The 17,705-nt window shown below is 35.0% G+C and overlaps 1 protein-coding gene across 1 annotated transcript in view; it reads left to right on the forward strand.

Moving 5' to 3' along the window:
• Positions 1 to 17,705, forward strand: part of LOC146535270 (cell adhesion molecule Dscam1-like) — a 120,439-nt gene that overhangs the window by 83,338 nt on the left and 19,396 nt on the right. Inside the window, exon 8 of the mRNA XM_085191926.1 lies at positions 11,892 to 11,935. Within this exon, the coding sequence (XP_085048052.1) occupies positions 11,892 to 11,935 (44 nt within the window). The remainder of the gene's footprint in view (positions 1 to 11,891; positions 11,936 to 17,705) is intronic.

A 17,705-nucleotide genomic window follows, 5' to 3' on the forward strand; every position in this document is an offset into this window, starting at 1 on the left:
GTTAAGTACTATTATTAATAAGTATTTTATACTACAAGGTAATTTTCAACTGCGCTTTAATATTTCAGTGTCTCTAGCAGACATGAAAATTTAAATATACGAACGTTGAATACCTTATATTTTCTTTGTTAATTGAGTATTTTTAACCGACTTCTGTAAGAAAAGGTTATCAATTCGACTGTATTTTTTTTATTTTTTTTTTGTTTGTTACCTCATAACTTTAAACTGGGTGAACCGATTTTGATATTTTTTTTTTTATTTGAAAGGTCTTCCCGAATGGTCCCATTTTTCACTTCGACTCGACTTCAAAATTATAAAATCTTTGTAAAATTATTTTTCACTTTTTAGTTCGTTGTTAGAAGTCGGTTTTTCTTTTTGTTAAAAATTAATTTATCCGAATTATTTTTTTTTATAATGATATTAATAACGTTAATAATAAGAATAAAATATGTTTTGTTTTGTTTGGTTGGTTACACAAATCTCAGGAATTCCGAACAAAAAAATCTTTGTGTTTCCATTTATTGAGGTAGTGGTTAGTTAGGTAGTAGGTTAAATCGTGCCGCATGAAAACGGCACTTTAGAGTGTAATATATCGTACAAAATGTATAGTTATTAATACTTGACCAAGCGGACGGAGCCGCAGGCAAAAAATTGTTTTCTATACAAAAAAAACAAAACAAGAACTGAAATTGTATGGAACTGCATGAGACAAGGACAACAACGAACGTTCAAGGACAAAGTGAACAAACTCTTATCGAATTGTTCTCACAAACCTGATAAAGATATACGTGCACGAAAGGGAAAGATTAATAGAAAATTGTATTTATTCTATTCTATCTTCTTTAAATATTCTTGGAGTTTAAATAAAAGATTAAAATTCAATTTTTAAATTTCAATAGTTCATAATGAAGAATGTATTAAAACTTCTATACATATTTAGTTGTTATATAAACATATAACAACTAAATATGTATAGAAGTTTTAAACAAAGTCAGTTTACTACTATGAGAGGAGACTCTGCTCATTTAAATTTTACGGTGGATTTTAATGTGGTTTTCACTAATAGACAAAAAAAATATTTACTTACGATAATATAAATGTAGCGTCTAACTGTAAACATGACAGTTGTAGGTTCGATTACCACTTAAATTCATTCATTTAATTTCATTTCCTCGCTACATAGAGCGAGCACTTTTCTCATTAGGATTAGTAAAATTCATTTCATACAGGGTCAAAAAGGGCAAATTCATTATATACTCAGAAATTTCTTTTTTCATAGAAGAAATTTTATATTTTTTACCTAAATATCAGTAGAATACATTTTGCCATTTTCTGTAATTGAATAAATCCCCCAATTGGGAGTTGACCCCTCAACGATCGCTTTCAGTCAGGCCTTCAGTGCCAGACTTACGTGACTTGTTTATTTCTATAATGGCTTTATCATTTCCCATATGAAATTACAGCACAAGTTATTTTCCTTAATAATTACTTGCGTAGGTTTTGTTTTCTTTAATTACTTTTGGATATCGCGGTGGTTGTAGGATCGATTCCACCGTGGCGTAGAGAGTGGGACTGTCGGAACGGACTCACAGCATTAGGGTTCCCAAGCTTGCCCTGCGTTGAGGGAAAGAAGCTTGAAGCTGCAAATACAAAAAACTAATATTTATATTATGTACATTATGATAAATATAGGTAACCGAATATTTTCATGTACTATAACAAAAACCGAATAAATCAAACAACCAGCAACCTAACCTAAATATGCAAAGGAAAAATGACAAAAAAGTCCGTATCAAAAATTTTTTGCAGCCATATCAGATATTTCCCGTTTGGAAAACCCGTCACTGCAATTTTACACATCGGTGCCTTTGAAATTATTCCGCATTTTATCAATGGACAGCTCAAATAATTTTTGATAGCATATTGTATGAAAACAAACAAGAAAATGGCTGCTTAATCTGTAAGATTATTTCATAGTATGTTTCGAATTTAAAATTTATATAGTTTATAAGTTCGTTTCGGCTTAACTCTTTGTCCCGCACATCGCACAAAGAAAACCTAGTTAATAAACTCCATTCCACACGCACCGCCAAATTTGCGAGACATTTGTTTGAATGTAATTAATTTCCTCGATTCGGAATCGAACCCACACGCGTCGCGTTACTTTGGATGTTATGCCACTGGGCTACGACGGCCTCAAGTATTTATGTATTTATGTTATTTCCTTGTCTCGAAATTTGGAAGGAAAGTGTATTAACACTAAATACCCTATCTATGCATATTGTCTAAATTTGATTAAAACAGACAATTTGGTTAAAACAGACACTTGGGCGTATGTATCTTGGGCCTTGTCTTAGAGGAAATGTTAGACTAATGTGTATATAAATATTATAATGTATTCTGATACGCCGTGCAAACTTCCAGACATATAGCTTCATAGACAAACATACAGGTAAAATAAACAAAAATGTATAAAAGTCTAAATTTTCTTTACAATTCTGATTTATATCTAAATTTTCTCCAAACCATCGTTAAATTAAATGATACTAAAGAATATATGAAAAAAAGGGATCGTATTAAATGGGATCCAAATCGTAAAACGACAAGGTAGCGTACCTACGAGTATCTCTGGTATAGTTTTCCACGCCGTCGACCCGCGCATATGGCGCGTAGGGTCACCATGCTGTTAGTTATACGGAGACTGGAATTTTAATTAATTAATTTGAAGCTGTACTATCCGTAAACGCGAAGGTTGTGGGTACGAATCCCACTCTGAGGAATGATTATTTACATTTTCCCGCTTTGGTAATAAGATTTGGAAATACTACGCTGAAAATGCCAATAGGTTCCCTCAGTGTGCTCTTCTATATGTGGAATACATCATGTAGGTAAAATAATAAATTTGTGGGCGTGACGTAATATGTCAGTATATAACTATAAACAGAATAGATGTGGGTTTAATTTCAACCCAAGAATATTTCACCCATTTTCAAAGTATGTCATTAATTTATACTTTTCAATTTCTTGTTTTTTGGCTATTCATGATCAATTCCCATCATCCATAAATACTTATATGATATGCCTTTACATTTAGATATTTATAAATAAATTTGCGACTATATTTGCGACTTTTGTTTTAATTAAAAAGTACTATTTAAAAAGTCCTTTTTTATTCCTAAAATACAAATCAACGTTGTCACAACATCGTTACCTAACATAAAATAAAAGAACCTACTGTATCTATTTTAAAGTAAGCGACATATGTATTGTTTATACTCATTTTTTATATGTTACTGTTCAATTTTAAATCTTCAGACAACGCGCGGCGTTGAGTTCCGCCACGCTCGAAAATTGGGGGGAAACTAATAAACGGAATATCTTATCACTAGATTTTCTCTAGATTTTCTTTAGACGACAGCAAAGTTAAAAAAAATTACAATTCAGTCCTAACAATAGCTCGTTCTGCCAACCTAAACATTCTTTAGCTTTATAATATTCATATAGATATTATATGTTAGTCAGAAGTCGTGCTATTATGAGCAATATTCAGTGCATACGAGTACATACGTGGATATGTTATTAGAAAAATCTTTTCATATCGCATTGAAAACAGGTCAGGAAAATGTTATACTCCCATGACAATATCATCTTTTCATATTTAACAATATAAACTTTTTACTAGGTAGGCTTAAAAACATTTCTATACATCTCTTGTTTAATTGAAGTAAAATATTAAAAATATACGTTCTAGGAGTTCTTTACGGTTCACGGCTCAGTTATCTACGGATTCAAAACAAGACAGCATTTGACTGTAGAAAAGTCAATTTCGGTTATTGTATTTCATTATTTGTATTATAAGTTTAAATATCATAACTGTAGGTCAACGGGAAGTACCCCTTAAGTTTGGATAACACGGTAATTTTTGTACGAAATGTAGCGAAAATATCCAAAAAAATAAACACTCGTATTTTTTGATTTAGCTTGATTTTTTTCTGTGCTCCAAGGAACCCTAAGTCTAAAAAATATCTAATATTAATTTAAACTTGATTGCATTTTTGGAATTTAGTACTAGAGAGAGAATTTCATATCATAACGATCCTCTCTGTCGTTATTCGTCCATCGATGAGTGGAAGAACTCAAGACTGGTCTATGTTTTACCATACTGGGAAAATAACTGGAATTGAAGTAACATTCATCACTCTTAACCTATCCCACTGCGCCATAATATCCTTATTTTAATAAGATGTTATTACAAGCGTAATGTAAATTTCTAAGTATATCGGATAGCGTCGCTTCACTGACTCACGGGGTTGACTCATCGCGTATCTTTCACGTATCTTTAATAAAACATGATATGACATTTTTAATATTGCTGATATATGTATGCCTTGATAAATATAAAAAAAGCTTCATAATTTTTCCCGCTCGGCGCAGGATAGGCAGAAAAGCTACATATTCGGCGTAAAATGTGGCGGAATTCAACGCCGCGCTTTGTATTTTGACCAGAGTGAGCCAATTAAATAAATTCATTTCCACGAGGGTCCTGGCCACAACGGCCTCTACTTCAGATAGATAATAGGGTTTTTTTTCTTGTTCTATAGAGAGAATGGAGGGAGTCTAAACTTAGTGTTAAAACATTCCGAACTTTATTTCCCTGCCATATTGCATATTGCCTGGCGACAACATAAGTACGACAAACAATTTCTAAAGGACACTTCCTGCGCCTTTAATATTATAAAATAAATATTTCTGAGCATTTATTGAATCTAACTGAGCTAACAGTGACATAAATAGAATAGAATAGAATAGAATAGAATTTTCACGATTCTTTTTTCAACTACGCTTCTTCCAACGGCTTACAGTTTTCGTTTCACGCTCAGTTGCTTACTTTAATATCTACATGCAAGTCTCATTTCAACATGCAAGAGTGGAAATGAAGCTACATGTCGTAATATTATAATATAATTTGAGAGAAATATTTATTTATCTTGCATATGTTACCACGGCGTGAGACAACGTCTCTTCAAGCGAGGGTAGTGGATTCGATCCATATTTAAGGATATTATTATATTTAAAACTTGCGACTGTAAGCAACAGGTCTATCGATATTTTTATTTGCTAGCTCAGGTAACGGGACAAAGCACGCCGTTAAGTTCCACCACTCACGCAATATCTCAAGAATTTGGCAGAAAGCGGGGAAGGGAAGTAGGTACCTTAATGGGAACGGAGTGTTTTAGCACTATGTTCCCAGGTTCTCTCTACTATGTGCGGCATACAGCGTGAAGCTTTGAAAAATATCGAACCTACAACCATCAAGTATACATTCCATTCCACTGACGCCGTTCCTGTACTATGATAACGTTAAACTTAAAAGTCCTTTTCAATTATATCATTAAAAAAACTTTAAGGAAGCTAGCATTACAATTTTTATCTAAAAAGCTGTAAAATAGTAAATTCAAATGTCACATTTATATGGAATTTCATACAAACTGATGTATATACAAAGTGCATATATATATGAAATGTTTGAACAAGGTGTACGCTCCAGTGGACCAAAAGCTCTCGACGCGACGTCGCATCCTACCTTCGTGTTTATTAAAAAAAAACGGACATGGAATAATATATTAGAGTTCCGTATTTTATTATGATTTATATTAAAAAGGAAAGATGGAGGAAAGAGAAGGATTTTTTAAATGATAAGTAAAAATGTTTTATTAACTATAGTTTTTCGTACAGTAGGATAGACAAAGGAAACTTAGTAATAAGACACTCCGTTCCCCACGTTAGAAACCTCGCGTGTTCAGAGAGATGAAAAAACTACTTCATTCCCCCAAGTGGAGATCGAACCTACAAAAACCGTAGTTACTGTCAGACGCTGTGAACACACTCCTGTAAACATGACGTTTGTGAGTTCCATATCCATCCGGGGAAATGACATTTAATATTTTCATTTCCTCGCTCTAGCAACAAAGTGAAGCGAGGCAAAGTGCTGCGTTGAGTTCCGCCACTCAAAACGCAATATCAAAATGGTGAACAGAATTGTCTTATTTTGCACAGAGTATCTTAACACTAGTTCGTTCGTTCTCTCTGCCTACCCTGCTACATGCGGGATACAGAGTAAAACGAAATATGCGGGATACAGAGAGATGAAAAAATCTCTTGTGTTGAGATTAAACTCGCTACCATTACGTTCACAGTCACTGCCCCAATACACCGTAAAGGTCTGATTAATATCATTGTTAATGACAAATTTCACTATTGGACTGAAATTAATCATCATTGGTTAGTTACATTTAAGTATTATCAATTTCACTGGACCGCTAAGCGGATTCAAACATAGTTAATTAGTAAATAATCATTTTCCCATAACCAATATAATTTCATCATGTTTTATATTGTTAATTTTATTTTTAGCACCACATTTTTTCTCTGTTATAGCAGGGTGGACAGAGGGAAGTTTGTGTTAAGTATTTTGATTATTCTTGTAATTCCTGTTCTGAGCAAGTAAAATAGGGACTACGAAATTGAATTAAATATCGTAATTTTAAAAATAAAGAAACGTGAAATTTTAAATTAAAACTCTCTACATAATATCGGGGGCCGTTGAGGCATAGTGGCTGTGGATGATATCCTCATCCACAACCACCACAAGGGAGAATGTTTTCATTGCTGTGGTAGATAAATTGGCGGGGCGCAACGCCGAGCCACTCATCAAGAAAAAACGTCTCGAAAATTAGGCTAATACAGTCTGACGCTATCCCAAGGCATCAGGTTCATCGAAATGAATACAGATAAAAATCATACAATTTTTATGTTGGTCGATATGTTTTTTTTTTATGGTAAAAGGACAAGGCAAACGAGCGTTCGGGTCACCTGATGGTGATCACCGCCGCCCACGACCCCGTGCAGCACCAGAGGAGCTACAGGTGCGTTGCCGGCCTTTGAGGTGGAGATAGACGCGCTTTTTAAAGGTACCCATATCGTACCAACCTGGAAACACAGCCGCGGGTAGACCGTTCCACAGTTCGGTGGCGCGTGGGTGAAAATTTCTACGAAACCGCACAGTAGTGGAGTGCCACGTATCCAGATGGTGTTTTATGTTTTATGTTCCTAAGAAAAAATCAAGGAACTTAATAAGATTATACATTTCTATTACAACACCCCCATGTAATTAGCTTCATAACACTTGAATAGTAAACAGGGCTGATAAAATTTGCAAATTTACAGCAAATTTTCAAACCACTCAAGTCGGTTCTCCGGTTAAATTATGTAAATTTTGACTTCCCTATTCCACGTGGCCTTGCCTGTATCAAGCGTATGTGAAGATGTGAATGAATTATTCAAAACCTAAAGCGTCTTGTACGCGGGGCGTTTTTAACACGCTGCTTAATGAAGCGTGAGTGTGAGGTAAGGTATAATGAACTTGGTAATTAAATTCTGAAATGGATTTACTTACAAATGTATGCTATTATGCTATTTATAAATTGTAGGCTAAAATTACAATCAAATAGTCGTATTATTGTTGTTCTGTGAATTTCAACTAATATAGCCTTATTTTTTCTAATCGTATTCTTTTTATGCATATATCTGTTCGATTTACAATAATTAAATCAATTCTGTTTATTTTTGAAATTTGCAAAGTACCACACTTAACCCAATTCCAAACTTGACGTATATTTTGAACAGGTAGCGAGATTTGAATCCGCGCCTGTTGAAGCTATCAACGCCACGCGTTGCCTACCAGCCATCACGTTCTCCGTCACACGAGCCAACTGAGTTAGAAAAATGTTTTTTTTATTATATACTTGCAAAACTCATAATTATAACATATTCACATTTCTGTGCAAATCTTTTTTAATTTCACAAAAACGACGACACGCGCGATGCAAGTTTGTACAAACAAAACACTGCGAACCAAACAAAAATCCATTTACAAAGTTCCCTCGATACAAATGGAAGCTGCGATCTCAGAAATGAATGAAACATTTCATCCCCTTTCATTATAGAAATAGTCCAAAATTAAAGTCCAAATTATTACGTGTAGGACAAAAGATGGGGAACGAAATGAAGCATTGTACGCTTGTCATAATATTAATCTAGCATAATTCGTGTTTCTTGTATACGTTGTCTGTTTTTGTGTGAAGGTCGATATTTTAAAAGTATTATTGCATTCTATTAATAGAAAACGAAATAATGTTTTTTTTTTTTGTATTTATAAAAAGCTATGGTTAGTAGTTCAAAAAAGAAACTACTTGATTAGCCTGATTTAAATTATTTGATTTCTAGACCTAATTTTAACTTTATATATTTCTCGTACAAGTCCCGCTGAGTTTCTTGCGCCGGTTCTGAGGCATTAACATTAACTGCTACTTTATTTGAATTGGTGATAAATTATTTGTCGTTTAAAAAATGAAGTTTGTAACTTCTTATTCAGAATAAAAATGTTTGAATTTGTAGGTGGGTACCTACAAATTGGGATAATGTTGTTTTTATTTTTCGACAAGACAATGAGCGGCGTTAAAGTCCACTACTCAACACATAATATCTCGAAAATTGCGGGACCCTAGCTTCCTTCTGTTTGTCATAACAAATAAAACTCCTCCTGCCTACCCTTCTTTATCCGGATTATACTGTAAAATTAAAAGAAAATATAAATTTAAATCTCCATGTGTAGACAACCTAATTTCTTAAGTTAGCAAGCTGTATTATATTTTTGGTGAGAATGCAGTGATGAGACTCGGTCCTCACGGCGACAGTGAATAAAAGAACGGCGTGTAAAAATATTTTGTTCCGAAATATTGTAAGGGAGCATTTTTGAAACACGCTGTGACGCAGTAACGATATATCTAACTATATTTTTTTATGCTTCACGGTTTATTCCTAGCGGGGTAGCCAGAGAGAATAGAGCGCCAAACTCTATAATCTCTGCATATCTCTCTCGCCTCGTCCAATGTCATCAATCCGCACACACACGTCCTAAGGGGAACCTTCATTCTTTTTACGTGACCTTCTCCCAGTATCATCGATACAATGTTCTCGAAAGTCAATCGAGGTCTTTTCCTCTTTTACCACCTCCTTTTGCGTATAATATTGGAATATTGTGCATTTGGTCTTCACTCAAGATAAACTATAAATTCAAAATATTTTTGCTTACCTAATTTAGTGGACAACGTGCGGCGTTGAGATCTGTCAACAAAATAGCGGTTTTTAAAAAGTGTAGAAACGTGAGATGGGAGTAATATTTCACTCTGCTTACTATAGAAAACATGGAAACAGCCCATTTGTAATAAAATTGTTTACCTAATTCAATTTGTTTAAGAATTAAGTGTCTTAGCACTATGCTGCACCCGGTATCCTATTGTTAAGACACTCTGTTCCCATTGAGACACTTCCGTTCCCATTTCTCCGCTGAATTTTGGGGTCATTATGGCGGAAAGCTCAAAGCCGCACTTTGCCTCGACACCGGAGCAAAGAAATAAAATATTAAATATTTCTTAATATTATTTAATATTAAATATTTACAGTCACACGCTTGACCACCTGCACCAGGATTTGCCTCTATACACTATACAGTATTACTGAATAGTGTACTCTATACACTATACAGTATTACTGATAGCTATCATTCACTTTAGACATTTCAATTTTCGTTCTAAAAACGTGAAAGTTACAGAAATGGAAAATAAATTTATCAAACGCTATTAAGTCCTTGATATTCTAGCGACATCGCGTCGTCCGCGAGCTCCTGTCGCTTTTCATAGATTATAATATTTCGAATGAAAACAAATGTATGACACAGTATTTTTTCATACAAATTTGCCATAAAATTTTCATATAAGATATATTATGACAAAATAATGGTTTAACTGATCGTTGTCAATTCTACGAGTTTGTAGTTCAATTTTGGGAATTGTATTGTATTTGTATTTTCAGGTTCATACTTCACTTTATCGAGCACGCAAGAGTAATGTTACTGTCAAAGGGCAGAAATTAGAAAGCAGAGTGACTTAACACTAGGTTCACTCTGCCTACCCATAAAATATGCCGAGGGGACCTGGGAACCTACTATTAAAAGAGTCCGTACGAAACAAAAGTGTTTTAATAGGAATTAAGACAGTGCTATTCCCCAATTTCCTCCCTTCCCTTTCCAAAACCCTGGAAGCATTGTGTGTTGAGTGGCGGAGCTTAACGCTATACTTTGTCCAAAAAATAAAAAATTGAAATCTTTAATAATATACTCATTTAATTCTTCAGTAGTTCCTGTTCCTAAGTTATAATACATTTAATCTTTATGTCGTACTAATATTAAAGATAGGTAAAGAGAGCGAGGTATCAAAATATAAACTCATAGTGATGTAATGTAATAACTCACTTCGCCGTACAAAATTGTAGCTGACTTATAACATAACGCTCTAAATCAGATATCTGACGTCTATTCCTGTAATATTCAAATTAATGAGGTTTCTCAGGTTGCCAATATTCTACTTATGTCTATAATTTTAATATTTATTAAAGTTTTAAAATTATAAACCATACGCTATTATTAGGAAAGAGAAATACTTTTAAGATAACGTATGAAAATTTTGAAGTAAGATAGTAACCCGCGACTATCCAAAACATCCTACCGCTCTGACCACTATGCCGTTACGTACGTTCGCTACGTCGTTAGCTACGCCGAAAGACTTATAACCTGTTTATCTTGTTAAGATTTCTGTAGAAATTTTTGCAATTTTCCGTTTAGCAAGAAAGTCAGTAGTTATTATTACTATTGTAAGTGTTGAGATAGTGACTCTATTCTCTGATGAGTTTGAATAGAGATTCTCGATTGGTAAACGTCAGCCGCGTTCACGGTGCCTGGTTATTAGTTAAAAATGAATCAAACAGGCAGTGTTTCTTTAGATTGTGCAGTTCACTTCTTAAGTGCAGCCTTAAACTAATTTCTACATATATAATAAATAGTATAATAGTATTTAATATTGATAAAAACGTGATCAGGTGATTTTTTATATATTTCAACTTTTTCAAATAACTATGTCTTGTTGGTTGGTTGCCACCCTGACTCGTTGAGGGTAAATTTTGGTTGACGTAAGTAGGTACGTCCCGCCGTCCCCGTATAAAAATGGGCATTGTCCTTTCACACAATCTTAATATTAAATGAAACCTATAATATTTCCAATTTTCTTTTGTGCCCAAAAATAATAATTCTGTTATATTATATCGTTATATTTCATAAATATTACGTAATGAAATATTTACAGAAGAAATTGTCTTTGATGTGCGTTGGCTGGTTACATTTGATTGGTTTCTTATTTGGTACGTAAAACGTTTTAACAAAAGCCATGTTAAAGTTATTGACATATTTGTTATATTGAAATTTCATCTACGTCCCGAGGCGACAAGTGACTTTGGAGGTGGCAGGTTCGATGCCCACTCGAGAGGATGAATTATTTTCATTTCCTTACTCTGCTAAGAAGACAAAGCAAGCCGTTAAGTTCCGCCACTCAACATGTAAGGTCTCGAAAATTGAGCGGTGGGTGAGAAACGGAGGTGGGTGGGAAAAGAAATTTCCCTCTGTCTTCCCTAATATGCGAAATGAAGTGTAAAAAGATACCAAAATCTTATTCTACTCATCCTACTACTAAGATACAGTCGGCCGGCACATAGGCCATACTGTATTTTATTAACCGACTTGAAGTTAGGCTTTCTGAACTTTAAGGCATAGTTCATTTGGGAAGAAAATAATAAAATGTAAGGAAAAAGAAAATCCTAAAATCAAATCTACAGCTAACTTCAGGGCCATAAATCATCGACCGTACTGTATGTCTGTACATCAGCTCGTAAAATAAATCCTATTTGTATAAGTCTTTTATAAACTTTTTCTATCTTTGCAGGTACACGTCAGTTTCTTCGACGCCATATAATAATACGAGACAAGGTAACTTTTACAATTTTTATATAATTTGTTTGTCTCAATAGTTCTGTAATTAAGTTTCTGTTATTTTTTTATTCCTTCAAAAATTGAAAATAATATTTAGCGCTCCTTTCTCCCTGGCTACCCCTAAACCCGGTAGAAATAGAATAAAAACTAGAAAAAGATATTTAAAATGATTAAAGAATAGTTTTTCTCTGCTACATTCATTAATATTTATATTATCTATATAAATATAGCACCTTATCTGGCATCTTATTCGAATTTTATTCTCAAACTACTATTATATTAATCATACTTAATCATTCAATAAGGGCCTGCCTTGCATTTGCGGTCGGTGTAGGTTCGATTTCTACTCGGAAGATTTTTTATGTGTCATCGCTGTGTGGAAGCTCACGTGAGGAAGAGTGTCTCAACACTAAGTTTCTACTTACTGCTATATGCGGAATACAGCGTGAAACAAAAACACCAAGTTATAATCATCATATACAAATATAACTTCAATTTACAAGAGTAGAGGCAAAAGCAACAACTTTATACAGGCATATTGACCTACATATTAACAAAGGGCTAGGTTCCCTCTGAATCATTATAAGGACGGCATTGAACAAAACAAACATATTGTGCGAAACGACAAAGAGGATTATAATAATGCTACTTTATATCACACCGTAGTTTTTATTTAATTGAAAATATTATCAATCTACCCACAATATGTAAAGTCTTCAGTTAAAAATTATATTGAAACTAATTATTTTATACGATCAATTACGATTTCTTTAAGTATAGCTTAATTAAAATAGATTTTTAATTTTTATGTAGTGCTTAAGGCTCTCGTATTGTTATTAAGACAAATAATTTTTCAATTCGAATCGATAGTTCCTGAGATTAGCGCATACGAACATACACACTCTTAAATAGAATAAATAATAATAGCAAAGAATAGTCAACAGAAAATCTGATTTTCCATCATACGGTGTAACTCGCATCCATATTCAATCGCTGGAAGTTAAGGCCACTTAACACGACCGGTGTTGCGAACAGATAATTTATCGCCGTTATTTATTCCGTACTACGCCCGGCAGTGTGAAGCGACTTATCTAGTGAACAGGCGTTTGAATTATTGCTTGTTTACTTCTTTGTACTAATATAATAGGGTGAATAACTACTTGTATACGAATTCTTAATAATATTTAAATTATATTAGAATTTATAAATGCGTCGTTGAAAAAGGCGTTAAGTTCCGCCATTGACAAAAATGCCTCCATTTACAGTATATATAGGCCCCACTATATATATTTATTATCATATATATGTATTAAGCAATTTTAGCCAGGATTGGACATCTCCATCTAGATACAGCAATTACTCGGTAATAACCGTTTCAATCGCATTAGCGTCCTGCGGGCCAATTACATGTTGATTAAAGTGGCGGGCTCCAACGTTTACAGTCGATATATATGTACAATGTACATATACATTCAATATATGAAATATATAATTATTTTTTATACCGCTTACCCTGCTTCACGCTATATCCCGCCACAAAGCAGGGTAGGAAGAGGGAGCCTTGTGTTAAGAGACTCCGTTTCCCGTTTTCCGCCAAAATCTCGAGGAATTGCGTGTTGAGTAACGGAACCCAACGCTGTGCTTTGCATCGATGAAAAATAAATGAAAATATTAAATATTTTTCTGTCTTCGAGTGGGAATCGAACCTACAATCAGTCGCTTTAAGGTCGCAGTCGGTCAGGTTTAGTATATGTTTATAGCGTTCGGTTTGTATTTCTTAGCAATGTGTTTTAAATCTAGGAAGAACTTATTTAGCTTCACGCTATATCCTGCAGCAGGATGATAGAACCCAGTGTTAAGACACTGTTCCTGACGCACCGCATAATTTTCGAGATAACGCGTGTTGAGTGGCAGAAATCACTAATTTTCGAGATAGCAATGCCTTCTTACCAGATCGAGGAAAAGAAAATAAATTATTATCCCAACTGGGAATCGAACCTACAGCCGTCATAGAACCTCATTGATAAAATTATAAAATATTTTATTAATACTTTTATCTCTAGACATAGCAGGTGTCCATCCTATAGCACGGCTGTAAATTGTAATATGCCGCGTATAATTGTATCCCAGTGAGGTTGCCGGCGAGACGAGGGCAAGTAATAAGAATCTGCAATACCGTTTACCTCTAAATTGGTTGAAATTAAATAAGCGAAATGAATTTTATTCATTACCTGGCTCCGGTAACAAGACAAAGTGCGTTGTTGAATTCCAACACTCAACACGTCTCTCGTCACTCAATGTCTCAAAAATTGTGATGAAAGTGGTTGACGTAGTAAGGAACCAAGTGTTAAGTACTGCATTTCCCACTTTCAGCCAACATCTCATCAGCGTGTTGAGTGACGGAGCTCTTCGCCGCGCTTTGCCTTGTCACCAGAGCGAAGAAACAAAAATATAAATTTAAAAAAATCGAGTGGGGTCGAACCCACAGCCAGTTGCATTTACAGTCACACTTTGTGCCCCAGCGCCAAGACTGGCCTCACCAGCTATATGCGGGGTAACACGAAATTACAGTGGTAATTACAGTATTACTCATAGATGTCAATTAGTGCTTAATTGTATTTAATAACATTAAGCTTAATAACATTCAATTTAGGCATATCTATCCATTGAGATATAATTGTACGGCGCATATTACTTACTATCCCCACAGAGGCAGACCGGTAGACACCTACGCTTCTGTAGATGAGATATATTGAACTTCCATATTGTGTGCATGTTTCTTTTCTTTCAGCTTCATGCTGTATCCCACATATAGTAAGATAGGCAGAAGGAACTTAGTGTTAATACACTCCGTTCTACACTTCTGTATATAGCGCATAATATTACATATCAAAGTAAGGGTGAAATGAATATATTTGAATGATTTTAATTTCCTTGCTGTTGTATATAATGCACGGCGTTGTATTACGCCTCTTAACAAGCCATGTTTTGGAAATTGGACGGAAACTGGGGAACGGAGTGTATTAACACTAAGTTCCTTCTGCCTATCTTACTATATGTGGGATACAGCATGAAGCTGAAAGAAAAGAAACATGCACACAATATGGAAGTTCAATATATCTCATCTACAGAAGCGTAGGTGTCTACCGGTCTGCCTCTGTGGGGATAGTAATATGCGCCGTATAATTATATCTCAGTGGATAGATATGCCTAAAGTTAATTTCAACCCCTAATTGTCAATCATTACAAGTAAATAAATTATAAGCAAAAAATAATTTTTAGAAAAAGCTTTTATTTAAACGCTCTAAAAAGAAGAAAATAAAATTTGTCTTTTAAATTTTAACTATCAACTCATAACCTCATTGTACACAATTTATATGATCATAAAAGCTTGTCGCGCGATTTACTTGTGTATATAAACTAGTACTAATCTATATATATAAAAGGACTTGTCCTCACTGACTGAGGTAAGACGCACGCACAGCCGTAACCGCTGTGCGTAGAAACGTGACATTTGGACAGATGTTTACTTTTGTAATCTGGTCATCCACTAAGAAGGGATTTTGAAAAATTTTAACCCTAAAGGGGTGATATAGGGGTTGAAAGTTTGTATGGAAAAAAATTTAAATCGGCACCGATTCTTATAAAATTTGAAATTTAGATTTTTAAAAGTATTTAATTGAATACATGTTTCATCGTTTTCAAGAATTCTCCTTCTAAGGGTGCAAATCGGGAGTTGAAAGTTTGTATGGAAAAAAAAATTAAATCGGCACCGATTCTTATACAATTTGAAATTCAGACTCTTAAAAGTATTTAATTGAACACATGTTTCATGGTTTTCTAAAATTCTTCCCCTAAGGGTGCAAATAAGGGGTTGAAAGCATGTATAGATTTTTTTTTAAATCGGGAGCAATTTTTATAAAATTTGAAATTCAGACTATTAAAAGTATTTAATTGAACACATGTTTTATGGTATATTAGAATTCACCCCTAAATACGCAAGCGAAGCTGCGCGCGCCCGCTAGTTTAATTATATAAAATCTGATAAGTTTCAATTTTTAAAGTTTCAATTTAATTAAATATTGATTAACGCGACAAGCTTTTATAATCATATAAATTGTGTACAATGAGGTTATGAGTTGATAGTTAAAATTTAAAAGACAAATTTTATTTTCTTCTTTTTAGAGCGTTTAAATAAAAGCTTTTTCTAAAAATTATTTTTTGCTTATAATTTATTTTTTACTTTTTAGTTACCACTGGCTAGGTTTCGCACACTAGAGACATGTACCACGATTCTATGGTTAGGAATGCTGTTGGCGACACTAGACCCTTCCCGATTACAGTGGTTCACCAGGGCTCGGCTCTTAGTCCGTTCTTATTCAATGTAGTGCTCGATATTGTCTCGGCTCACATCGACATAGCACTCATTGACGAGAACCGACTGACGCTGGAGCGTAAAGTGAACCTCTGGAAGGGTACGCTTGAGAACGGCGGTCTTAAACTAAATGTGTCGAAGACCGAGTACATGGCCTGCGGGACCCCGGACTCGAGCACGATCCTTATAGGTCCTGAGCCCGCCGTTAACTCAGAAAAGTTCAGGTACCTTGGATCCGTTATGCACGAGTTTGGAGGCATCGATTACGATGTCCATGGCCGGATCAGTGCTGCCTGGGCCAAATGGCGGGAGGTCACTGGTGTGGTCTGCGACCGAAGGAAACCGCCAAGTTCAAGGGAGTGATATACAAGAGCATCATACGACCGGTTCTTTTATACGGCAGAGAATGTTGGCCAGCACTATCTCGGCACACTCAGGAGCTTCACGTCACGGAAATGAAGATGCTGAGGTGGATGTGCGGCGTAACGCGGTCTAACCGCATACGCAACACATTCGTTCGAGATAGTCTTGGGGTCCGTGACGTAGCGGATAAGCTCCAAGAGATGGATTGGCCTCGTTACGCGCCGGTCTAAGAACTATGTCGGATGCATGTGCCTTGCTATATCAGTTCCTGGAGTGAGACCTCCTGGACTCCCAAGGAAGCGCTAGTTGGATGTCGTGATGCCGGATATGAGAGCCAATGGTCTAACCACCGAGGACGCAAAAGACCGCGCAAAGTGGAGTAGGTAGTATGAAGGCAGACCCTGGCAATAGCCGGGATTAATGCCAGGAGGAAGAAGGTTTCTCACACTAGATGTCATATTATTTTTCTAATTATTCTCGGCAAGCCCTTTCATTTGATACCCGTATTGCAGATGTGCATAAATAATAACTATTCCGCCATCTTAGATGTTCCGCCATATTGGATTTAGAAAAACGTCACATTTTTCGAATTACTCTCAACGAGCCCTTTCAATAGATATCCATATTGTAGAAGTAGACTAAAATTAACTATTTGGCTATCTTGGATGGTCCGCCATATTGGATTTAGAATGATGTTAGATTATTTTTCGAGTTGCTCTTAATGAGCCCTTTCATTTCATATCCATATTGCAGAATTGCAAAAATAATAACTATTCGTTCATCTTGGATGGTCCCCCATATTGGATTTAGAATGACGTCACATTATTTCCCACGTTGCTCTCAAGAAGCCCTTTCATTTGATACCTATATTATAGAAGTGCATTAAATATAACTAGTTCGCCATCTTGGATGGTCCGCCTTATTAGATTTAGAATGACGTCACATCATTTTTCAAGTTGCTCTCAAGAAGTTCTTTCATTTGATATCCGTAATGTACAAGTGCATCAAAAATAACTATTCTGTTACTTT

The sequence above is a fragment of the Heliconius melpomene genome, chromosome 10 (genome assembly GCF_056956725.1).
Source record: "Heliconius melpomene rosina isolate 202511_hmr_F chromosome 10, ASM5695672v1, whole genome shotgun sequence".
Taxonomy (NCBI): Eukaryota; Metazoa; Arthropoda; class Insecta; order Lepidoptera; family Nymphalidae; genus Heliconius; species Heliconius melpomene.